The sequence below is a fragment of the Balaenoptera physalus genome (assembly GCF_965194825.1).
Source record: "Balaenoptera physalus genome assembly, chromosome: 6".
In the NCBI taxonomy this organism is placed as follows: domain Eukaryota; kingdom Metazoa; phylum Chordata; class Mammalia; order Artiodactyla; family Balaenopteridae; genus Balaenoptera; species Balaenoptera physalus.
This window is the reverse complement of record NC_138885.1, coordinates 109,826,518-109,852,709: the sequence shown is the minus strand read 5'-3', so window position 1 is coordinate 109,852,709 and position 26,192 is coordinate 109,826,518. Positions and strand designations below refer to the sequence as shown.

Sequence of the window (26,192 nt, the reverse complement as noted above, 5' to 3'; positions counted from 1 at the left end):
CTTAATTTATCTTTCTGATCTTTCATTGTTACTGCATAGGAATGCAAGAGATTTCTGTGCATTAATTTTGTATCCTGCAACTTTACCAAATTCATTGATTAGCTCTAGTAGTTTTCTGGTGGCATCTTTAGGATTCTCTATGTATAGTATCATGTTATCTGCAAACAGTGACAGTTTTACTTCTTCTTTTCAGTTTCTATTCCTTTTATTTCTTTTTCTTCTTCCAAAGAAGAAGCACTACCTGACAGCACTATTTACATAGTTTTTTGCAAAACTATGTTGAATAGGAGTGGCAAGAGTGGACATCCTTGTCTTGTTCCTGATCTTAGAGGAAATGGTTTCAGTTTTTCACCACTGAGAATGATGTTTGCTGTGGGTTTGTCGTGTATGGCCTTTATTATGTTGAGGTAGGTTCCCTCTATGCCCACTTTCTGGAGGATTTTTATCATAAATGGGTTTTGAATTCTGTCAAAAGCTTTTTCTGCATCTATTGAGACGATCATATGGTTTTTATTCTCCAATTTGTTAGTATGGTTTATCACACTGAATAATATGCATATATTGAAGAATTCTTGCATTCCTGGGATAAATCCCACTTTATCATGGTGTATGATCCTTTTAATGTGTTGTTGGATTCTGTTTGCTAGTATTTTGTTGAGGATTTTTGCATCTATATTCATCAGTGATATTGGTCTGTAATTTTCTTTTTTTGTAGTATCTTTGTCTGGTTTTGGTATCAGGGTGATGGTGGTCTCATGGAATGAGTTTGGGAGTGTTCCTTCCTCTGCAATTTTTTGGAAGAGTTTGAGAAGGATGGGTGTTAGCTGGTCTCTAAATGTTTGATAGAATTCACCTGTGAAGACATCTGGTCCTGGACTTTTGTTTTTAATCACAGTTTCAGTTTCATTACTTGTGATTGGTCTGTTCATATTTTCTATTTCTTCCTGGTTCAGTCTTGGAAAGTTACACCTTTCTAAGAATTTGTCCATTTCTTCCAGGTTGTCCAGTTTACTGGCATAGAGTTGCTTGTAGTAGTCTCTTATGATCCTTTGTATTTCTGCAGTGTCTGTTGTAACTTCTCCTTTTTTATTTCTAATTCAATTAATTTGAGTTCTCTCCGTCTTTTTCTTGGTGAGTCTGGCTAAAGGTTTATCAATTTTGTTTATCTTCTCAAAGAACCAGCTTTTAGTTTCACTGATATTTGCTCTTGTTTTGTTTCTATTTCATTTATTTCTGCTCTGATCTTTATGTTTTCTTTCCTCCTACTAACTTTGGGTTTTGTTTGTTCTTCTTTCTCTAGTTCCTTTAGGTGTAAGGTTAGATTGTTTATTTGAGATTTTTCTTGTTTCTTGAGGTAGGATTGCATTACTATAAACTTCCCTCTTAGAACTGCTTTTGCTGCATCCCATAGGTTTTGGATCATCATGTTTTCATTGTCATTTGTCTCTAGGTATTTTTTGATTTCCTCTTTGATTTCTTCAGTGATCTCTTGGTTATTTAGTAATGTACTGTTTAGCCTCCATGTGATTGTGTTTTTTATGTTTTTTTCCTGTAATTGATTTCTAATCTCCTAATGTTGTGTTTGGAAAAGCCACTTGATATGATTTCAGTTTTCTTAAATTTACCAAGGCTAGATTTGTGACCCAAGATATGATCTATCCTGGAGAATGTTCCATGTGCACTTGAGAAGAAAGTGTAATCTGCTCTTTTCAGATGAAATATCCTATAAATATCAATTAAATATATCTGGTCTCTTGTGTCATTTAAAGCTTGTGTTTCCTTATTAATTTTCTGGCTGGATGATCTGTCCATTGGTGTAATTGAGGTGTTAAAGTCCCCCACTCTTATTGTGTTACTGTCGATTTCCTCTTTTATAGCTGTTAGCATTTACCTTATGTATTGAGGTGCTCCTATGTTGCGTGCATATATATTTATAATTGTTATATCCTCTTCTTGGATTGATCCCTTGATCATTATGTAGTGTCCTTCTTTGTCTCTTGTAACATTCTTTATTTTAAAGTCTATTTTATGTGATATGAGTATTGCTACTCCAGCTTTCTTTTGATTTCCATTTTCATGGAATATCTTTTTCCATCCCCTCACTTTCAGTCTGTATGTGTCCCTAGGTCTGAAGTGGGTCTCTTGTAGACAGCATATACGTGGGTCTTGTTTTTGTATCCATTTAGCGAGACTGTGTCTTTTGGTTGGAGCATTTAATCCGTTCACATTTAAGGTAGTTTTCGATATGTTTGTTCCTATTACCATTTTCTTAATTGTTTGGGGTTTGTTTTTGTAGGTCCTTTTCTTCTCTTGTGTTTCCCACTTAACGAAGTTCCTTTAGCATTTGTTGCAGAGCTGGTTTGGTGGTGCTGAATTCTCTTAGCTTTTGCTTGTCTGTAAAGCTTTTGCTTTCTTCATCAAATCTGAATGAGGTCCTTGCTAGGTAGAGTAATCTTAGTTACAAGTTCTTCTCCTTCATCACTTTAAATATATCGTCCCACTCCTTCTGGCTTGTAGAGTTTCTGCTGAGAAATCAGCTGTTAACCTTATGGGAGTTCCCTTGTATGTTATTTGTCGTTTGTCCCTTGTTGCTTTTAATAATTTTTCTTTGTCTTTAATTTTTGTCAGTTTGATTACTATGTGTCTTGGCGTGTTTCTCCTTGGGTTTATCCTGCCTGAGACTCTCTGTGCTTCCTGGACTTGGGTGGCTGTTTCCTTTCCCATGTTAGGGAAATTTTTGACTATAATCTCTTCCAATATTTTCTCGGGTCCTTTCTCTCTCTCTTCTCCTTCTGGGACCCCTATAATGTGAATGTTGTTGCGTTTCATGTTGTCCCAGAGGTCTCTTAGGCTGTCTTCATTTCTTTTCATTCTTTTTTCTTTAGTCTGTTCCACAGCAGTGAATTCCACCATTCTGTCTTCCAGGTCACTTATCCGTTCTTCTGCCTCAGTTATTCTGCTATTGATTCCTTCTAGTGTAGTTTTCATTTCAGTTATTGTATTGGTCATCTCTGTTTGTTTGTTCTTTAATTCTTCTAGGTCTTTGTGAATCATTTCTTGCATCTTCTCAATCTTTGCCTCCATTCTTATTCCGAGGTCCTGGATCATCTTCACTATCATTATTCTGAATTCTTTCTCTGGAAGGTTGCCTATCTCCATTTCATTTAGTTGTTTTTCTGGGGTTTTTTCTTGTTCCTTCATCTGGTACCTAGCCCTCTGCCTTTTCATCTTGTCTATCTTTCTCTAACTGTGTTTCTTGGTCCACAGGCTGCAGGATTGTAGTTTTTCTTGCTTCTGCTGTCTGCCCTCTGGTGGTTGAGGCTATCTAAGAGGCTTGATGGGAGGCTCTGGTGGTGGGTAGAGCTCTCATTTACCAGTTTTATTTTACATAGGATGCCTCATTTACTAAAACCATAGATTCCAAGTTGCTCCATGAAAAATGTGATATTCTTAGCCGTCAACATTAGGGAATTTCCCCAATCACATTTTTAAATTGATTTAATGTGTTATTTTTTTTTTTTTTTAATGAAACAAATAACTTTTATTCCACATTGCTCTTTAGAGAAAAACAATACTAATTCCACAATATATATCACTAATATAATAGATCATTTTAACTATTGAATACACTCATTCATAGTCACATTTATATCATTTCCTTTTTTTTTTTTTCACACACACACACACACACACTGTATTTTATTTTTACAAGAGATAAATAGACTGACACCAAGCATTGTACATGGATGACCACAACAAAAGCAACAATGATTGCCATTACCAAACATGAAACACACTCATACTATGTCATAATATTGACATTCAGTCCAGTAATCCTCCACTGTAACAGCTCCTTTACTTTGCAGTGAAAATTGATTTGTATATTCTTTGCCTCTGAGTCCTTGTGGGATTTTTTTTTTTTTTTTAATTCAGACAGAAAGTCACAAAAATTATACTCATCCTCATCAGTTCACTCAGTCCCATGTAATTAATTGTTTTTTTTCATCTTGATCTTTTGTTAGCACTTTTATGAGTTCATAAGTTTTTCATCAGAGTTCTGAAAATGCTTATTCATTCAGTTCAGCAGTACAGTCAGTTACCAGAAACCTGTACATGTCAGAGTCTTTTCCATGAATTTCTTGAAGATGAAACCCTTTTATAGGAACATATTTGCAAAATCATCAGAGTACACCCAGAACTGTCTGTAAATGACAAAAGCCTTAAAAATGACCACGGTAAAAGATTTGATGAAAGTTCATAATAATGCAGTTGACAAGAAAATTAGTTATTTCTGAGATATACATTTTAAAGTAATAACTAGGATTATTACATATAACATTATACCAGAACATATAAGATTTTTAGAAATTTCATGTAATGTCTGAAACATTTATATTAACATATTTCCATACATATTTCCATACAAATATAAGATTTTTAGAAATTTCATGTAATGTCTGAAACATTTATATTAACATATTTCCATACATATTTCCATACAAATACAAATATAAGATTTTTAGAAATTTCATGTAATGTCTGAAACATTTATATTAACATATTTCCATACAAATAACCCAATGAAAGTTTAGTATTAGTTGTTTTGTTTGCTTTTTTATACTGCAGGTTCTTATTAGGCATCAATTTTATACACATCAGTGTATACATGTCAATCCCAATCGCCCAATTCAGCACACCACCATCCCCACCTCACCACAGTTTTCCCCCCTTGGTGTCCATATGTCCATTCTCTACATCTGTGTCTCAACTTCTGCCCTGCAAACTGGCTCATCTGTACCATTTTTCTAGGTTCCACATACATGCATTAATATATGATATTTGTTTTTCTCTTTCTGACTTACTTCACTCTGTATGACAGTCTCTAGCTCCATCCACGTCTCAACAAATGACTCAATTTCGTTCCTTTTTATGGCTGAGTAATATTCCATTGTATATATGTACCACAACTTTATCCATTCGTCTGTTGATGGGCATTTAGGTTGCTTCCATGACCTGGCTATTGTAAATAGTGCTGCAATGAACATTCGGGTGCATGTGTCTTTTTGAATTATGGTTTTCTCTGGGTATATGCCCAGTAGTGGGATTGCTGGGTCATATGGTAATTCTATTTTTAGTTCTTTAAGGAACCTCCATATTGTTCTCCATAGTGGCTGTATCAATTTACATTCCCACCAACAGTGCAAGAGGGTTCCCTTTTCTCCACACCCTCTCCAGCATTTGTTGTTTGTAGATTTTCTGATGATGCCCATTCTAACAGGAGTGAGGTGATACCTCATTGTAGTTTTGATTTGCATTTCTCTAATAATTAGTGATGTTGAGCATCTTTTCATGTGCTTCGTGGCCGTCTGTATGTCTTCTTTGGAGAAATGTCTATTTAGGTCTTCTGCCCATTTTTGGATTGGGGTGATTGTTTCTTTGATATTGAGCTGAATGAGCTGTTTATATATTTTGGAGATTAATCCTTTGTCCGTTGATTCATTTGCAAATATTTTCTCCCATTCTGAGGGTTGTCTTTTCGTCTTGTTTATGGTTTCCTTTGCTGTGCAAAAGCTTTGAAGTTTCATTAGGTCCCACTTGTTTATTTTTGTTTTTAATTCCATTACTCTAGGAGGTGGATCAAAAAAGATCTTGCTGTGATTTATGTCAAAGAGTGTTCTTCCTATGTTTTCCTCTAAGAGTTTTATAGTGTCCAGTCTTATATTTAGGTCTCTAATCCATTTTGAGTTTATTTTTGTGTATGGTGTTAGGGAGTATTCTAATTTCATTCTTTTACATGTAGCTGTCCAGTTTTCCCAACACCACTTATTGAAGAGACTGTCTTTTCTCCATTGTATATCTTTGCCTCCTTTGTCATAGATTAGTTGACCATAGGTGCGTGGGTTAATCTCTGGGCTTTCTATCTTGTTCCATTGATCTATGTTTCTGTTTTTGTGCCAGTACCATATTGTCTTGATTACTGTAGCTTTGTAGTATAGTCTGAAGTCAGGGAGTCTGATTCCTCCAGCTCCATTTTTTTCCCCTCAAGACTGCTTTGGCTATTCGGGGTCTTTTGTGTCTCCATACAAATTTTAAGATGATTTGTTCTAGCTCCGTAAAAAAGGCCATTGGTAATTTGATAGGGATTGCATTGAATCTGTAGATTGCTTTGGGTAGTATACTCATTTTCACAATGTTGATTCTTCCAATCCAAGAACATGGTATATCTCTCCATCTGTTGGTATCATCTTTAATTTCTTTCATCAGTGTCTTATAGTTTTCTGCATACATGTCTTTTGTCTCCCTAGGTAGGTTTATTCCTAGGTATTTTATTCTTTTTGTTGCAATGGTAAATGGGAGTGCTTCCATAATTTCTCTTTCAGATTTTTCATCATTAGTGTATAGGAATGCAAGAGATTTCTGTGCATTAATTTTGTATCCTGCAACTTTACCATATTCATTAATTAGTTCTAGCAGTTTTCTGGTGGCAGTTTTAGGATTCTCTATGTATAGTATCATGTCATCCGCAAACAGTGACAGTTTTACTTCCTCTTTTCCAATTTGTATTCCTTTTATTTCTTTTTCTTCTCTGATTGCCGTGGCTAGGACTTCCAGAACTATGTTGAATAATAGTGGTGAGAGTGGACATCCTTGTCTCGTTCCTGATCTTAGAGGAAATGCTTTCAGTTTTTCACCATTGAGAATGATGTTTGCTGTGGGTTTGTCATATATGGCCTTTATTATGTTGAGGTAGGTTCCCTCTATGCCCACTTTCTGGAGAGTTTTTATCAGAAATGGGTGTTGAATTTTGTCAAAAGCTTTTTCTGCATCTATTGAGATGATCATATGGTTTTTATTCTTCAATTTGTTAATATGGTGTATCACATTGATTGATTTGCGTATATTGAAGAATCCTTGCATCCCCGGGATAAATCCCACTTGATCGTGGTGTATGATCCTTTTAATGTGTTGTTGGATTCTGTTTGCTAGTATTTTGTTGAGGATTTTTGCATCTATATTCATCAGTGATATTGGTCTGTAATTTTCTTTTTTTGTAGTGTCTTTGTCTGGTTTTGGTATCAGGGTGATGGTGGCCTCATAGAATGAGTTTGGGAGTGTTCCTTCCTCTGCAATTTTTTGGAAGAGTTTGAGAAGGATGGGTGTTAGCTCTTCTCTAAATGTTTGATAGAATTCACCTGTGAAGCCATCTGGTCCTGGACTTTTGTTTGTTGGAAGATTTTTAATCACAGTTTCAATTTCATTACTTGTGATTGGTCTGTTCATATTTTCTGTTTCTTCCTGATTCAGTCTTGGAAGGTTATACCTTTCTAAGAATTTGTCCATTTCCTCCAGGTTGTCCATTTTATTGGCATAAAGTTGCTTATAGTAGTCTCTTAGGATGTTTTGTATTTCTGCGGTGTCTGTTGTAACTTCTCCTTTTTCATTTCTGATTTTATTGATTTGAGTCCTCTCCCTCTTTTTCTTGATGAGTCTGGCTAATGGCTTATCAATTTTGTTTATCTTCTCAAAGAACCAGCTTTTAGTTTTATTGATCTTTGCTATTGTTTTCTTTGTTTCTATTTCATTTATTTCTGCTCTGATCTTTATGATTTCTTTCCTTCTGCTAACTTTGGGTTTTGTTTGTTCTTCTTTCTCTAGTTTCTTTAGGTGTAAGGTTAGATTGTTTACTTGAGATTTTTCTTGTTTCTTTAGGTAGGCTTGTATAGCTATAAACTTCCCTCTTAGAACCGCTTTTGCTGCATCCCATAGGTTTTGGGTCGTCGTGTTTTCATTGTCATTTGTCTCTAGGTATTTTTTTATTTCCTCTTTGATTTCTTCAGTGATCTCTTGGTTATTTAGTAACGTATTGTTTAGCCTCCATGTGTTTGTCTTTTTTACGTTTTTTTCCCTGTAATTCATTTCTAATCTCATAGCGTTGTGGTCAGAAAAGATGCTTGGTATGATTTCAATTTTCTTAAATTTACTGAGGCTTGATTTGTGACCCAAGATGTGATCTATCCTGGAGAATGTTCCGTGCGCACTTGAGAAGAACGTGTAATCTGCTGTTTTTGGATGGAATGTCCTATATATATCAATTAAATCTATCTGGTCTATTGTGTCATTTAAAGCTTCTGTTTCCTTATTTATTTTCATTTTGGATGATCTGTCCATTGGTGTAAGTGAAGTGTTAAAGTCCCCCACTATTATTGTGTTACTGTCGATTTCCTCTTTTAGAGCTGTTAGTAGTTGCCTTATGTATTGAGGTGCTCCTATGTTGGGTGCATATATATTTATAATTGTTATATCTTCTTCTTGGATTGATCCCTGGATCATTATGTAGTGTCCTTCCTTGTCTCTTGTAACATTCTTTATTTTAAAGTCTATTTTATCTGATATGAGTATAGCTACTCCAGCTTTCTTTTGATTTCCATTTGCATGGAATATCTTTTTCCATCCCCTCACTTTCAGTCTGTATGTGTCCCTAGGTCTAAAGTGGGTCTCTTGTAGACAGCATATATATGGGTCTTGTTTTTGTATCCATTCAGCCAGTCTATGTCTTTTGGTTGGGGCGTTTAATCCATTCACGTTTAAGGTAATTATCGATATGTATGTTCCTATGACCATTTTCTTAATTGTTTTGGGTTTGTTTTTGTAGGTCCTTTTCTTCTCTTGTGTTTCCCACTTAGAGAAGTTCCTTTAGCATTTGTTGTAGAGCTGGTTTGGTGGTGCTGAATTCTCTTAGCTTTTGCTTGTCTGTAAAGCTTTTGATTTCTCCATCAAATCTAAATGTGATCCTTGCCGGGTAGAGTAATCTTGGTTGTAGGTTCTTCCCTTTCATCACATTAAGTATATCATGCCACTCCCTTCTGGCTTGCAGAGTTTCTGCTGAGAAATCAGCTGTTAACCTTATGGGAGTTCCCTTGTATGTTATTTGTCGTTTTTCCCTTGCTGCTTTCAATAATTTTTCTTTGTCTTTAATTTTTGCCACTTTGATTACTATGTGTCTCGGCGTGTTTCTCCTTGGGTTTATTCTGTATGGGACTCTCTGCGCTTCCTGGACTTGGGTGGCTATTTCCTTTCTCATGTTAGGGAAGTTTTCGACTATAATCTCTTCAAATATTTTCTCTGGTCCTTTCTCTCTCTCTTCTCCTTCTGGGACCCTTATAATGCGAATGTTGTTGCGTTTAATGTTGTCCCAGAGGTCTCTTAGGCTGTCTTCATTTCTTTTCATTCTTTTTTCTTTAGTCTGTTCCGCAGCAGTGAATTCCACCATTCTGTCTTCCAGGTCACTTATCCTTTTTTCTGCCTCAGTTATTCTGCTATTGATTCCTTCTAGTGTAGTTTTCATTTCAGTTATTGTATTGGTCATCTCTGTTTGTTTGTTCTTTAATTCTTCTAGGTCTTTGTTAATCATTTCTTGCATCTTCTCAATCTTTGCCTCCATTCTTATTCCGAGGTCCTGGATCATCTTCACTATCATTATTCTGAATTCTTTTTCTGGAAGGTTGCCTATCTCCACTTCATTTAGTTGTTTTTCTGGGTTTTTTTCTTGTTCCTTCATCTGGTACATAGCCCTCTGCCTTTTCATCTTCTCTATCTTTCTGTAACTGTGGTTTTTGGTCCACAGGCTACAGGATTGTAGTTTTTCTTGCTTCTGTTGTCTGCCCTCTGGTGGTTGAGGCTATCTAAGAGGCTTGATGGGAGGCTCTGGTGGTGGGTAGAGCTGACTGTTGCTGTGGCGGTCAGAGCTCAGTAAAACCTTAATCCACTTGACTGTTGATGGGTGGGGCTGGGTTCCCTCCCTGTTGGTTGTTTTGCCTGAGGCAACCCAACACTGGAGCCTACCCGTGCTGTTTGGTGGGGTTAATGGCAGACTCTGGGAGGGCTCACACCAAGGAGAACTTCCCAGAACCTCGGCTGCCAGTGTCCTTATCCCCACGGTGAAACAGAGCCACCACTCGCCTCTGCAGGAGACCCCCCAACACCAGCAGGTAGGTCTGGTTCAGTCTCCCCCAGGGTCACTGCTCCTTCCCCTGGGTCCCGATGCACACATTACTTTGTATGTGCCCTCCAAGAGTGGGGTCTCTGTTTCCCCCAGTCCTGTCAAAGTCCTGCAATCAATTCCCACTAGGCTTCAAAGTCTGATTCTCTAGGAATTCCTCCTCCCGTAGCCGGACCCCCAGGTTGGGAAGCCTGACGTGGGGCTCAGAACCTTCACTCCAGTGGGTGGACTTCTGTGGTATAAGTGTTCACCAGCCTGTGAGTCACCCATCCAGCAGTTATGGGATTTGATTTTACTCTGATTGCACCCCTCCTACCGTCTCACTGTGGCTTCTCCTCTGTCCTTGGACGTGGGGTATCCTCCTTGGTGAAGTCCAGGGTCTTCCTGTCAATGATTGTCCAGCAGCAAGTTGTGATTCTGGTGCTCTCGCAAGAGGGAGTGAGAGCACGTCCTTCTACTCCGCCATCTTGGTTAATCTAATGTGTTATTTTTGAAAACATAAGTTGGGATATCACAAAATGGACTTAGCCTGCAGAGGCTTACTTTCAACCAGAGAGCTCCATTTCCATGTTCCGCTTAACAGAACCCAAAATGATCTTCCTTCCCAAACCTCTTCCTTTTCCTGCACTATCTAAGAAAAAGTAACCACACTCTACATAGTTCCCTAAGCCAGAACCCTAGCAGCCATTTTTGCTTCTCTTTTCCCCTTCCCGCTCCATATCTAGTCACTGAGCACTTCTATTCTACCTCCCAGATGACCTCAGATCCTTTCCCTCCACTCCAATCTCTGCCACTGCCTTTAGTTTGAGCCCTCACTCCTCTCTTAGATGAATATAAAGTCTCTTAATGGGTTTTGTTGCTTCCATCAGTCCTACTTATTCTCAAGCGTGACCTCACTACAAACCACCTGATAGTGACTCCTTAACTTCACAACATTCAATGGCTCTCATGTTTCTGGGAAGAAAACCAAGCTCTTTACCCCAGCATCTACTTGGGGTTAATAGATCTAGGTTTGAATTTCAGGTTTAAGTACTTTGCAGCAGTGTGACCTCAGACTGTTGGGCTTTCTAAGCCTTTGTTTTCTCACCGTGCCTGAGGTCACTGAGGGCAGGACTATTTTTCACACACGGGTGCCTGGCATGTAGGAGGGACTAATCAATGTTGAATGAAGGGAAAGTATTTTAAAATCCACATCAAAAAATTGTTCCTCCTTAAAAAAAGAAAATCCTGATACACTATGCCACTTCCAACCAAATTTGACTTCGACCTTTATTTTCTGATGATCACAATAAGGTGCCTTTGGGGATCCACACAATCAGGGATCAAATCCTGGCCACACCCCTGAGCAATCATGTGACCTTGGGAACGTGACTTAGCGTCTGTAAAATCTGTAAAATGAAGGTTTCTGAGGATTTTGTTCCCGAGGGTTAAATGAGTACCTCACTTGGAACGGGGGCGGGCGCATAGTGTTTGCCAAATGTTAACTATCGTTATCATCTTCATCAAATCAAGACCGTGGTACTTCACTTTGTGACTCTCAAGTTTGTATGAGAAAATCGTGCTTTATGCGTTGTTGTTGGCTAAAGTAGGGAAACCTGGAAACTCCTGCCGTGGAAGAGAGCAACAGGCGAGAAAAGCGAGTTGCTGAATCCCAGCGCCTCAGAGGTGGGAGGGGGGAGTTTGGTCCCTAATTTGCTGATGAGGAAGTGGAGGGGTGACGTGTCCTCGAGTCTCATTCAAGACACAGCCACAGCTCTTTATTGGGAGTAGGACCAGGGCCCCGGGGGTTGCTATGGTTAAACTGTAGGCGGAAACTAACACTCTTTGGAAGGCAAGACAGGAGGAGCATTCAGTTATAAAAAACGGTCAAAAATTGGGGTGAAACTAAGTTCGTTGAGCAATACATCAAATGAGTCAACTGTGGACCCAGTGAAAGCGAGTTGCTAACTGAACTGGCATTTTACGAACAGGGGCTTTCTACAGAGCCCACTGACTCAGGACGGCTTCGATTAACAAACTCCCGCGGCGCTTCCCGCAGGACCGGAAAGCTCGGAGCGCGAGAGATGAATGGAAACCAGAGTCTGGGGCGCGCCGCTCGGGGGGCGGGGCAGCCGCGGGCGGGGGCGGGGCATTGTGAGTCACATGCCTGCGCTCTGAGGAGGGCGCGTGGAGGGAACTCTGGTCGTGATTGGTCCGTCGTAACCAGGTAACCGAAGGACACATTCCGGTAGGCAAGGGCCGGCCGGGCTAGCTACTTTCAGTCGGGAGGTGGCAGCGGAAGGAGGAGGAGCTCCGGCTGCGCTCTCTCCCTCAGTGGCTGCGCGTCTCAGCGCTTGTCTGGTTCCCAGCCCTTTTAAATAAGCGGGTCTGGTCACCGCCCTCACAGACTAGTTGGTTCCGGGGAGGCAGCGGCGGGGGTGCGGCCGGGGCCGGACCCCTGCCCGGGGCCCAGCGGCTGGGCAGGGGTGCGGCCGGGGCCGTACCCCTGCCCGGGGCCCCGGCGGCTGGGCGGACAGGAGAGCGGCGGGCGAAGTCGCGTCTGCATGTGCGGCACAGCCCCGGCATAGCCCGGGGCTGCCAGTGCCCGCCGCGCCATTGTTGGGGGAGGGGGCGGCTTCTGTGCTCGGCAGAGTCGGGGGACGAGTGGAGGCGGCGGCGGCGAGGAGTGAAGGCGCCCCATGGGGAACTCGCTGTGTTGTTGCCTGTCCCCCAATGCCAGCCCCAAGTCGGGCCGGCGCAGGGGGTCAGCGGAGCCGGACTGCGAGTCTGAGGTCTACAAGGCGGCGGCCGGGAACGCGGTGGCAGTAGCTCCGGCGGCGGCTACCGTGGAACCCGCCGAGTTGGATTTCGCAGGTGGCGAAGGCCACCACCTGCAGCACATCAGCGACCGGGAGATGCCCGAAGGTAAGAAGCGGCGGGCGCGCCTCGCCCCTCGCGGGGTCGGCGCCGTCTGCTCTCGGGCTTACCTCTGGCCTCCGCCGCCCCCAGGGTCCCCCGGGAGGGAGACGCCGCCTAGGGCTCCTTCTTGCCCGGAGTTGGCTCTCCCAGGGCTGGGCACCGGGGACGAAGGCTGGCTCTGCTTGGCGTCCCCACCCCTTATTCTTTACCAGTCGCGTCCGGCCAGTCTCCTTCCCTCTTCCCTACCCGAATGCCCAATTCTTTCCCCCGTTCCCATTTCCCAGCCCGGCCTGAGACCCTCCAATCCGCGGCCCTTCCTGTTCGTGGTTCTATTTAACATCTCGTGGGACTTAGCAGAGACTTTCTGGTGTAGTCTCTCTTTTCTTAATGCAAACTTAAATACTCTAACTTCGGCGTATCCATCCCGTCTCCCTATCCAGATGGTACCTAAGCGAAGGAACTAGGTAAGGGCCTGATGACAGATTTCTATTCCTTAAGGTAGTTGATACTCGAGACAATTAAGACAAACATTAGAGGATTTGTCATTTAAATTCAAAATAGAGATGGACAGAGTCAGTGTGGTGTTCTTAACTAAAATTCTTTGGATTTTAATGTTTTCAGTCGCCCTGATAGAAGCTACTTTATCCCTTCTAACTATAATTTGAACACGATAGGAAAGAAAATGGTGGGAGAGGGGCTTAAAATAACTGTGAACGGTGTGAAACGTTACTGCCACGGCTGCAGAGAATAGTTGTTGGGTTTTTTTTCTTTACCAAAGGAGACCCCATGGAGTTCTGATTACTTTTAAATTCCCACTTTGACACAAGTATGTCTTCAGTTGCACAGCCTTAACCGACTTCTTTTGCACGTTGCCTGTTCTAAGGGAGGGGTGAGGTGGTTCCTGAGACTGCTGGACAGAAGTTTCAAAGGAGAAAAAACAAATTCAGATTGTAATTTGTAATATAAAGGTTTGGGAGTTAACATACCACATCCATCCTGCAGAAAAATGTCTCCATGGCTCCCTCCTCCTCCGCCCCCCCCCCCCAGTAGAATACTATTTAACTTTAGGAATGTTCAGGTAAAAGTTCTGTAGACTAAGTGGCTGGGGGTGGGTGTTGTCGGGGAGGAGAGGAGAGAGAGAAGAGAGGAAATGTTTGATTTTTGCCTCTAGAATTTTGGAAAGGGATGGCTCTAGGTTAAAAAAAAAAAAAATTCTGGGTAGCATAGTGGCACTTTAATAAAGACTGTTCTTTGAAGTATAAAACATTGTATCATAAAGATGTTAAAGCCCCACTGGCCCATTTGTTTCATTTAAATGCCAGAGATTATTTCATTATTTCATAGACGAAATGTCTTACAGCTCTTCTATTTAAATTTTAGTTGGGTTTATTTAATTTCTTTAAAAGTTAGAATAATGAAGCCTGTGGATTCACCCTTATGATGGACGTGGCTTTGTAAGTGGAAAGTACTCCCTTTTCAGAATCGTTAGATATTGTGAAAGAATGAACAAATTATGTGAATTAATTGTAGCTTTAAACACAAAGCATGTAAGTACTTGTGAAAACTGCTCTGCTTGTTGCTATAAGGTAAGCCTCTAAATGATTTTTAAAAACAGTTAGTAGTTGGCTAGTGTAGGATGAGAGACGAAAATTGGACCTTTATAGAATTCTTTTAAGATTTACAATGCATTTTCTTGTGTATTTCACTCGGCCCTTCCATCTACAAATAAGGCCCGTATATATTCTCCCTCTGTTGCCGATGAAGAAGCCAAGACTTAGAGATCTGAAATGACTGTGTAACACAGCTACTGAACAAAAGAGACAGACTTGGGAGGTGGTAGATATGCCAAATTCAGTTCTTGGGATGCTTAAGAAACTGTTTAGAGTGCACCTTATATTTTATTATAATTTATCCATAAGTTAGGCCTATCTCAGCATACTCCAGTTTTGATTATTGCCATTCCAGTTTATTGTACACAACTCAGAAGCAACATTTACCTCTCCATTCTCTGTCTGTACATACATTGCAATGGATATGAATAAAAGTAGAAGTCATGAAATAGCCTAAATTTATCAGTCAGGTAAACACGTTGATATAATTTAAAGAGTTTGTTCTGGTGAAATCCAATTGAAGCCGAGAATGCCCTGGACAGAGGGACATTAGGGGAAGCTGGTAAGCGGGCAGGTAAGGTACTAAGCATTTAGCATACGACTATGTATGATAAGGAAGGAGTGCTAAATCAGGAACTGGAAAAATAGAGTTCATGAGTACAGAATTTACCTTTTTATGTTTAACATGATTGTTAAAATTTCATTTCAATTTTTCTTTTTTGGGGGGGCATTCGATAAAGTGATAAGAGAAACCTCAATTTCAGCATTTGCCTATTAATTAAGTTTCCATAGAAACAAGGTCAGAACACCAAATATAAAGTACAGGCACATTGGAAGTTTGCTCTTCATGTCTTTATTTCAGACAATTTTGTATCAGTTTCCCTGGAAACTGAGAAATACCTACTCAGATATAAAACATTTTGGCTTTTCTACAGTGAAGAATTATTTGGTTACTTAGAGAAAATCGTACATAAATGATGCTCTGTCTTGTTCTTCAGAAACATTGGAGAAGAACATGATTTCTTCAAGCCATCTCAAAAAAGTAACTCCTAAGAACGTAGTATAGATTTCAGATAGACTCAAAAGAATTTTTTACTACTTTGTCTTTAACAGTATATCTAATATAACTGATGGTAGTGTCATAATAGAAAAGAAGATGCTACGGTCCTATTATCTGATTTTATTTTTATTCATCAACTTTTCATACAGCCTTTATGTTCTGACCTTAGGAGCTTTGCTAATTTTCTGGTGAAAGGTGCTCTCTCAAGTGACCCCTACCTCCCATCCCCCTGAAGAGTGGGTAGGGAAGGAATTGGCAATATGATGTGGAAAAACCTCTGAGCAACAGATCTTTCCTTTTTTTGGTGACAGTATTAATGAACATTTGATGTGAAAGATTGAGAAAACACAGAAAAGTCCTTCACTCACACTCAGAATATCCAGAATTTTTATTAATATTTTGGTGTTGATTCTTCCTGAACCTTTTGTATGCATATAAACATAACATTGTGTTTATTTTACAAAGATGGGATTGTTCTTTATGTGCCACTTTGTAACTTTTTGTTATAAAGAAAAGTAACGACATGAAGCTCCTGTAACCGTGCTGACACCTAGAGAGTGCTCCAGGGTGATGTATTTCCATGCAACTGCGCATAGCTCTACAGCCTGCCTTTTACCAACTGTTTACTGGGCCATCGAATAACCTTGGAGCATAATTCATTTACCCAGCCTTTATGGTTGAGCATCTTTTATAATCCCATTATAATGCTTTATTCAGGGGACACAGATAAAAACTGATGCATTGTATTGATACTTCCCTATAGCATTCTGATTGTACACTTTGTCTTACGACTTAATTAAATTCATAGGGTGAGTCATTTTGTAGTAAAGGTATTTTAACATTAAATGTTCTTTTTCCAAATTAAAGTTACCATTGATTTTTCACTGAACATTAGATTTCCTCTTTTAGGTTTTCGTGGTTCTTGGTAACCTGTCTTGTGTCTTTGATTCTGAGTAACTAAACTACTACTCTAAGAGATCTGAAATTAACTCTGGTCCTAGGTGACAGACACATCAAAAGACAGCATTAGAAGAAATCTTAGATGATGTGGGAAAATTGGGAAAACCTTAACTGGTTTTGGGTACACTGAAACATGATTATTAGGCACCATTCCAGAGGCAGGACAAACAGTGGTTAGACAAGACAAAACCCGTATCCTAACTCAGGTCCTTACTTTCTAGAGGTGCCTGGGGGCTGACGACACAAGAATAACATCAGGTAGTGAGAACACTAAGAAAGAAAATGAAGGTAATGGGCTGGGGAGGAGGACAGTTTTACAAGGGGTGGTTAAAGACAGCTTCTCTCCTTAAGCGACCCATGAGCAGTCCTAAGAGAGCCGTGTGAGGCTGTGGGAGAAGAGGCTTCTGTGCAGTTCCTAAGAAGGGAATATGCTTGATGCGTGCCAAGGACAGAAAGATGGGTGGCTGCAGCTGAGTGAATGAATGCCAGGAGGAATATGGGGGATTAAGACCTTGTATGCCTAGTGGGCCTTGACCAAAAAATATGAATTTTAGTCTAATTGTAATGGGAAACCATTGAAGGATTATATGCAGGGGAATGATGTTAATTCTTAGAAAAAGGGAAGGGGGGTAGAGAGGGCGGAGGGAGATCAGACCAGCTACTGTGTGAGAATAGACTGTAAGGGTGGAAGGAAGCAGAGAGGGAGACCAGTTAGGAGGCTGGTGCGGTAGCTCAGGTGAGAGCCAACAGTGGCTTGAACAAAAAAGCGATATTAATAAGGGTCTAAAATAGGCTGTAGTATATAGATTGCTCTTGCATTTCATTTGATTCTCACCATGTTCTGAGTTAGGTAGTGTAGGAATTCTTCTCTTAGGTATAAATTGAGTTGTCCAAGGTTTTAAAAATGAGTATTGATAGAGAGTAGGACTGTAAATTCCAAATGCATGGCATATAGGAACAGAATTTATTGTTGACATTATGTGAGCTTCTTTGGAATACTACCTTTTTTCTCAGCCTTTTTTGTTGTTGTTGTTTTAGTGTATTAAAGTAATAAAACTTAAGAGTTAAAACAGTAACACTGCGTAATGTGAAATGAAATGAAGGTAACTTGCAACCCAGAAAGGTTCTTAAAAGTCCAAGAAACTGAGTAAAGTGCTCTTTAGAAATATATAAAGCCAGGTGTACTTACCTATGTGTCACCTCTCAGTCATGATCACTGTAACACTGATTGAGGATTAAAATAAGGCAAAACTGAGAACCAGGGTAGAGGCAGGTACAGAAGCAGTTGGAAACCAGAGCTGGGAAGTTTGGAAGCCAGGATTGTCCGAAGCTAGGAAAGCAGGATCAAGGCTTGGGTGAGCAGTAGCCTGGCAGGTGCAGGAGCCTGCTGTGTACCCGCTGGTGAGGCAGCCCAGCTCAGGGCTGGCTGGCAGGAACTCCCTGACTGCGGTGGAAAGTGTGGACGCAAAGAGATGAAATCATCAGTTTACATGGTAATTGTAAAGATTGTAATGTTTGTATTATGAGCCATAAAACTAATACACTGCACAGTATAGGGATGCTAGGGCAGTTCAGTAAATGCAGTGGTTACCGTTAAGTAAACTGGTGCTCAGCAGTTGGCCCAGAAACTGCTGACATCTCCTGTTTATTTGGAATATATTGAAATCAATATGTCGATATTAATCGCTTTCTGAAATATGCTGCTTCTGTCAGATGCTTTCTTGGTCACTTCCCTCTCCCTCTAATATTTTAACAAGGACAAATCATTTATCGACAGTTTGATAGCATAGTTTTAACACTTTTAGCCTTCAGTAATGCATTTCATTTGTTCTAAGTTGCCTATGTTTTCACACTTTTAACAACTGCAATTGAGATGGATCTTAACAACTGGTAGAATCTTAGATTGGAGGAAAAACAGTACTCAGTGTCGGTGGTGTTTTACAGGTTTCCTCTGAGGAATGTTTACATGAAGACCGAGTTTAATTTTTTTTTAATCATACTTTTTCTACATCGACCTATCATGCTGTCAAATAAGTTGCAATTTAAATTGATAATACAAAAATGATGGGTCTTAAAATACAGTTTTAATCATAACCCCTAATCATGAGCTCAAGAATATTTCTCCTGAGTAAAACATTCTTAGAGGTTTCTAAAGAAATAACTTTCGGAAGAATCCATGTAATTTCCTGAATGCACAGTAATTCCCTGAAGTCTCTAAATTACTGTGTGTGCATGTGGTGGGGAGAGGGATGAGAGGGATGGTGGGTGGTAAAGCTTTGCTTAATAGTTGGCAGTCTTACCTTTGTGATAGTGAAGAGTGTGGTAGGTTTTATCATAGTCTCCTTAGGCTCTTGGGAAGATAGTTCATGGGAAGTGCAGAAATATTGTGTGTATGTATGAGTTTACTGTCTAATGGCTCACATGTCCATTCTATAAGATAGTGATGTGGTATTTTTCATTAGCAAAAAGTGCAAGTTATATAGAAAATTGTTAGTTATATAGGCTATAAACAAAAGATTAATATTTTCTGAAAACCTCATGCAAACTGACAGCAGTAGGGCCCTGGTGTTTACAGTACATTCAAATGATAGGCCAACTCACCAAAGTGGAAATAACACTGATAACTGTGGGAAAATGGTCAAACTGTGTAATCAGAAGAAATACAAATTAGATCTACAGTGAGGTTCCTCATTCATATCAGTAGGAATTTTTTTTTTTTTTTTCAAGTATCCAAAGCAAGGGTAGGAAATCAAAATGTCATGATTGGTAGCATTATACCCTAATGTGCCCCCCACCTTCTTTAGGAAGCAATTTAGCATTGTACATGGAGCCGTGAAAGTGATCTAACCTTTTGGCTTAGTCATTCCACTTCCGAAGATCTTTGCTAAGGAGATAAAACCATTATTTTAAAAAACTATGTACATGAAGATTTTCCTCATAATATTTTAAGAATAGAACTTTGTAAGCACCAATCCCCAGCAATAGGGGATTGGCTAAGTCCAGTATAGGAATAACACTTGATGGGCCAGTGTGTATTCATTAAACAATAAATATGCTACAGTGGGGTGGAGAGCGCTTGTTAGTAACAAGAAGACATAAATTGTACACTAATTAGAGCTTTTTTTAACGTATAAGAAAAGCAACTAAAAGTAACAGTTGTGAATCATTGTGTGTTAATGATTGTGAATGGTTGTGTGTAACTTTTAAACAGAGCATCGTTTTGTCTCATGCAGATTTTTGTTCATGATATTTGATAAAGGAATGAGCAAGTGACTTTTACCTTTCCCCACCTTTAGTGTGATCATCAGTACTGCTGATTAACCAGGTCTCCTTCAGTTGCAAGTTAAAAGAACATCACAGAGTTAAGCACTACTTGACCCAGGAGTTAAATGATCTCCTCAGTTCTGCTCTCCTCTGTTGATGTCTCCTGAAAAGCCTTTCCCCTCATGATAGCAAGGGGAGTGTCCAGCAGCTCAAGACTAGCTAAGGATCCTAGAGTACAGTTCTGCCTTTCTCTTTTCTTGGCAAGCCCCAGGACAGCTGTGATTGATTGGCCGTTCCTGGATCCTGTGCCTACCTTTGAACCCCCTAGGATAGAGTAGGGAGAGTGCCAGCTTTTTTCTGGTCACTTGGGCTAAGTTTACTTTTTTTTTTTTTGCATGTTGTCATTTCTTTTATCCCAGCCTTCTTGACTTTTGTATTTAGATCTGTAGTAGCACATCTTGGTTTGGCGGCTGTGTGTGTGTGTGTGTGTGTGTGTGTGTGTGTGTGTGTGTGTGTGTGTGTGTTAAAGCTTGCTTCTCTTTGATTCTGGCACTTAATTTTCCTGGACTTCCATTGAAAATTGTTAAGTTTTACCATGCCATAGACACTGATAAATAAGACAGCTACTTTGCAAACATTTCTGCTTATTTTTTAGATTCAAATGTAGTCTATTTACTTTCTTTTTGGTATAGGTAAGTAGTCATGAATTCTTTCGGAAGCTATAGGTTAGAGGCAGCTGTGAAAGTCTCTGCCTGCCATTTTGTGTACAGCTGAAATAATTTATTTTCCCATTGTCTTAATTTTTCAAATATGTAGGAGAAAAAAACTTTAAAATAATTGTATGGGTCTTTTACATAAAAATGTTGAATAGAATATTTTCTCCAAAAGCAGCTTGATAAACTTCAAATTCAGTGAAGGAATTTTCATGAAGAACAAAGCAGTTGGTTTAGCTCTGTAAATTACTAGTGCTGGCAATGACATTAAAATGGATGGCTCAGATTCCTGTTAAAACGGGAAGTCCAAAATTACTGTTCGTGCCACATTCTTTCTGGGTGGGAAAAGGGGATTCTAGGTAGATACATTTGTGAAATGCTGGGTTAGACAGAATTCACTACTAGACTAATTAGTTTTTAATATATCAATGTGTGTATTCTTTGGATTCTCTAAGAGGCAGGGATATATTTGTATTTCACTTTGACCATCAAAGCCATCTTTCAAAAACAGATCAGTTATTATGTGGTTTGGGAAATAATTGCCTTAACCATTACTCTTTATCTGAATCTTGGTCCAGTTTCTTAAAAGATTGGTTAAATGGTTTGAGATGGACTTTGCTGAGGAAGTGTCATAGGGCTTTGATGTTTGTTTGTTTGTTTGAAACAACAACCTTACTATCCTGTGTGGTAGCTTGTGCTTGTTTTGTATTTCTGCCTAAATAGAAGACGCTATCCCACCTTGGTGCAAGGTGGGCTACAGGCAGACCCACCTTTTCGTGTAGGTATGGCCAAAATTTTTTTCTAGTAGCCCTATGATCTGCTCCAGAAAGTACTCTTATTGAAGCCCCAAATTAATCATGCAGCGTGGAATGAAGAAGTGAGTTTAGCTTTGGAAATAGAGGGCAAAGTTAAAAATCACTCTCATGGAAGTGTTCCTCTAGATTAGAACATTGAACTTTTATGTAGTCCTCTTAAATCTGCCATGATGAATAGCCCCCAGATAAACCACAGCCAATGAAATGAGTTCATTTGTTGAATGGAGTTAGAATTAGCCATTTGATTGTCTGAAGAACATTTGCCAAAAGCAACTCACTTCGTTTTGGCATATTTGATATATTGAGCTGGTATCTGACAGTAGTTGGCCACAGCATAACTTGCTTCTTGAGACTGTTCCTGGAATGTGCTAGTAATATCAGCTTTAAAAGAGGGTGACTGAATTTTTAATTGATAAATAGGAGGGGAGTCACATATATGATTCATCTAAAAATGGCATAGATTATTTAGGTGCAAGTTAAAGAAGTCTAAGACATAGCCATGGTTTTTCTCCACATGTATGGAGAGTTTCTACAATTTTGCTGTTTCCCAATAGAATTTTTATATTGTGCCTTTACTAAAATTGCCTTTTTGTCATTACTAAAAGCTCTTCTCAAGACTATTAATAAGTGGTTTCAATCAATGTGTAGCTATCTTTAAAATCATGTATTTTTCTACTCAACTAAATCACCACACCTTTTTCTCTTCTTCCTATACAGACTTAGCTTTGGAACCAAACCCTTCTGACCACCCAAGGGCAAGCACCATTTTTCCGAGCAAATCTCAAACAGATGGTAAGGCAATGCTTTTTTTTCCCTGAGAAAAAGAGTGAAAACTGTTTTTGTTTTGTGTATTATAGGAGGTATTTAGAAAAACTCTTACAGTGGTTTAAATGTTTCACTTTTTTATGTATTCACTTGTCTTATTTTAATATGTTGATGATACAGTTTCCTTTAGTTGTCAGTGTTTTAGGGAGGAGAACACTTAGACTATCTGTTTATACATTTTGCCACCTCTTTATCAACATAGTCAACTGGCCACATGATTTAGATGTGGTCTATTTCTCCATGCTACTTTGTCCTTTTCCCCTTGCTCCGAAGAGCACATATGTTAAAGACAAATGATAGGGTTTAGGTCACAGTTAGGTTTTCATTTGGTCAAATCAGAAAAATCAGTTGTTATATGTGGGAATTGAGCCTTGTGATTTTGGCCCTGTTTTACACAGTGTTCAACCAGACGAGCCTATCTCACATCCAGATTTATGCTACTCAGAACTTTTAAGCTATTCAAAACTTTCCCATCCTAATGTAGTGCTGTGCCAGGGTAATAAGAGCAACATGCCATATGGGGTTTTCCAGAAGATTATCCTCAGCATGTGAAACTCATATAAATTTCCTGTGTCCTCCTTGTTTTAAGATGAGAATCAGAACCGTAGAATTTTTTGCACTCCTGCTTGCCTGCTTCTCTTCCTGAATGTTATGTTAAATCCTAGTTTATTTGCTAAAAAGCCATACGTGACCAAGTTTTTCAGTTGATTACGAGAGCAGGAATACAAGAAGTGAACATTCCATAATATTTAAAGTGATGCAGCACAATAAAAAACGGAGGTTTGGTTTTTTGTTGTTGTTGTTTTGCTTTTTGTTTTTTTCCGTTAGATCACTGGTTTTTATAAAAGGATATAACTCAGGAACAGCCAGATGGAAGAGATGCATAGGGCCAGGCATGGGGACAGGGCACAGAGCTTTGATGCCCTCTGCAAGGGTACTACATGCTCACCAACCTGGAAGCTCCTGGGGTTTCTAACTTGCATTTTTCTAGTGTGTGTACTTGAGCCACTCCTTTCTGGTTAGGATTGCTCTATTTCTCAGTTTCTTCCAGAGCCATGAGCTGCTCACATGTAGAGGGGCTCTGGAGACAGTAAAAGAAAAGCTGTCCCATGCCTGTCTCTCTCTTCAGCCTTAAGGAATCCGTGCCTGTGATGCCTGTCTGGAGTTAAAGGAGGCAATGTGAGCAAGAGTGTGGCCTAAGACCCTCTTCAGGCTTTTATTCTTCTGGCCTTTGTTGGAGCAAAACCGTTTTGTGTGCTGTAGATATGTTCATTTAGGTCAGCACACTCATTTTAAAATTTACGTTTAACATAGGTTACTTTCCAGTTGTGTATTTTTTCAGTAAGGTATTTGAGTAGGTTACCATTAAGTGGTTCAGGATGCTTCCAGAGATCCTGGTGCGTTCGGAGACGAGTGCCTGGCCAGAAACTGGTTCTTAGAGTCGTCATCTGTAGATTGTGGTAATTAAAGTAAGCTGTGTGTAAATGAAGACTGAGAAAACACTCCTGGCTAGTAGTTCAGCTATGCAGCAGGTACATTTTTTTATTAGCTAAGTTTCTCACCTGGCCTGATTTGCTTTGTCCTTTTCTTTTGTAAATGGGGAGTCTTTCATTTGTGCCTAATACAGAATATCTATTAGGTCAAAAAAGTGAAACTAAGTTTTTAGATTTTATTTATAGGACTCATCTTGCTGGGTGATTTAAATTATATATTTTGTTGGAAATTATTTTAAAAAATAGAATGGAATTCTATCTCATTGTGTTATTGGTAATCCATCAGATAATTAGTGACTACTTTTATTTTTCTATGGCATTTGTATCAGAATTCATCAGTTAATTTTTTTTATTCTTAGTGCGGGAAAAGAGGAGGAGCAACCATTTCAACCATGTAAGTAAACAGTTGAAAAGTTAAGAAATTAATAGTTTGAATTAAAAATATGTCTGCCATGATTCCTAAAAATATGATGGATCCAATACTGTTAGCATGGACCTCTTTTTTGTAGATTTTCTAAATCTCTATTTTCCTAATTATCAAATGTATTCAGGAAAGTCTTTGACTTAGTAGTGCCCATTTTTTAAGGGTTCTGACATTTACGTTAAATTTCACTAATACGGTTGTAGTATAAAGATCTGCCTTAAATTCTTTTGCCTTATTTTTTTGATCTTATTTTTTAACCAAAGTAATAAAAGTATAACAGGTAAGTTAATTTTTAGCACTGTCCATTGACTTCTTGTCATAGCAGGTGAAAGCTGAGCTTCTTCGCTCCACCATGACGTTATTTCCCTCCCTGTGTTCCCTCAACATGTATCAGTTTTTATTAAATCAGAATCAATGTTTACATTACTACGACTCTGCAAATATTGTGCATTGCTGAGCCATATAGTTCTCTGACTGTGCCTCCTCCTTGTACACCCTTCATTCTTTTTCTTAAATATTAATGAAATTGGAGCACTTCTGCACTTCTCTAGGATAACCCAATCCCCCTTTTCCTAGCCAACGTGATCTCACACAGCCAAATGCAGTAAGTAGCTCCCTGCCCGGTCTTCCTGCTTTCACATTCTTCATTTTTTCTGTGGAATTAATTTCCTGACTATATTCACTTGCCTGTTTTCTAACAGCTATTTTTTTCCCCAAATGTTTTAACATTTGTCACATGCCTATGAAAACTATTTTCCGTCTACTAAGCCACATCTGTTCCATTTTTTTCTTGGAGACACTTTGCCCCAATCTTTTGTCTTCCTACTCCCATATAGACTAGTGTTCCCCTAGGCCTGCTCTATGCCTCTTTTCCTGGGATATCTGTGTGAAGTCATCTGGGATCTCACATAACTCTGCTCTCTTATGTTGGATCCCCTATGTCCTAGATTCTGTTTCCCTCTTGTCTTGTTATACTTCCTTGTTTTACTGGAGCACATTTTCCTGGGAAAAGGGCACATGGGCAGAAAGTTTAGAGAGATCTAGCCTCTCTGAAACTCCTTCTATTTGATAAAGTATAGAATTCTCAGTTGAAACTAATTTTTGCCGTTCTAAAGACATTTCCCTCTCATCTTCTCATTTACACTGTTGCTCTTAAACCTGTTGACATTGTATGGTACATTGTACATTACCGATTTTAGTCATTTTCCCCCATCCCTTCCTTCTCGGGAACCTTTTAGTACCTTCCCTCTCCCTGGGATTTTGAAATTTCATAATTTGGTTTGGTATAGACCTTTTTGGTGTGTTTCTTTGATATTCTGTTTTTTTCTTCCAGGTTCCTATTATTCAGATGTTGGAAGTCTTAGACTTACCAGATCGCTAACTTTTTTCCCCTCCTGCTTTGCATTTTGTCTTTTTGTCCTGCTTCCTGGAGATTTCCTTGACTGTGCTCTAATCCTTCTATTGAATATATTGTTTTGTCTACCTTATTTTCAATTTATAGAGTTCTCTTATATCCTGTCATTCTTTTTTTCACTGATGCAATTTCAAGTTTTCATTTGCTCCTGAGTTTTTATCACTCCCATCAATTCCTTCTTCCCGTTTTGTTTTGTTTTTTTTTAAAGCGTCCTTATATTTTATTTTATTTATTTATTTTTTGGCTGCATTGGGTCTTGGTTTCTGCACGTGGGCTTTCTCTGGTTGCGGTGAGCTGGGCCTACTCTTTGTTGGGTGCGTGGGCTTCTCATTGCAGTGGCTTCTCTTGTTGCGGAGCACAGGCTCTAGGGCGTGCGGGCTTCAGTAGTTGCGGCTCATGGGCTCTAGAGCGCAGGCTCAGTAGTTGTGGCGCATGGGCTCAGTTGCTCTGTGGTATGTGGGATCTTTCTGGGCCAGGGCTCGAACCCGTGTCCCCTGCATTGGCAGGCGGATTCTTAACCACTGCGCCACCAGGGAAGTCCCATTCCTTCTTCCTGTTTTGATCTCTTACTTGTTGGGGGCTTCCCTCAAACGTGTGATGGTCCTTGGCTGTCTGTTAAGATCTAATTGGAAGCATCACTTGGACAACTCGTTAACTGATGGGCCTCACTGCAAGGATTTGCGGACCACACCTCTGAACTCTGAGCCTGCCTTGGG

At 39.6% G+C, this 26,192-nt stretch overlaps 1 protein-coding gene across 2 annotated transcripts in view; it reads left to right on the top strand.

The window, feature by feature from the left end:
* The first annotated feature begins 12,651 nt into the window (after positions 1–12,651).
* The window catches only part of LOC309662627 (cyclin-Y-like protein 1), a 34,379-nt gene continuing 20,838 nt past the window's right edge, over positions 12,652–26,192 (top strand). For both annotated transcript variants that reach the window (XM_082465540.1, XM_082465539.1), the window contains exons 1-3: positions 12,652–12,904; positions 22,038–22,112; positions 23,998–24,032. In XM_082465540.1, the coding sequence (XP_082321666.1) occupies positions 12,679–12,904; positions 22,038–22,112; positions 23,998–24,032 (336 nt within the window). In that variant the 5' untranslated portion in view covers positions 12,652–12,678. The remainder of the gene's footprint in view (positions 12,905–22,037; positions 22,113–23,997; positions 24,033–26,192) is intronic.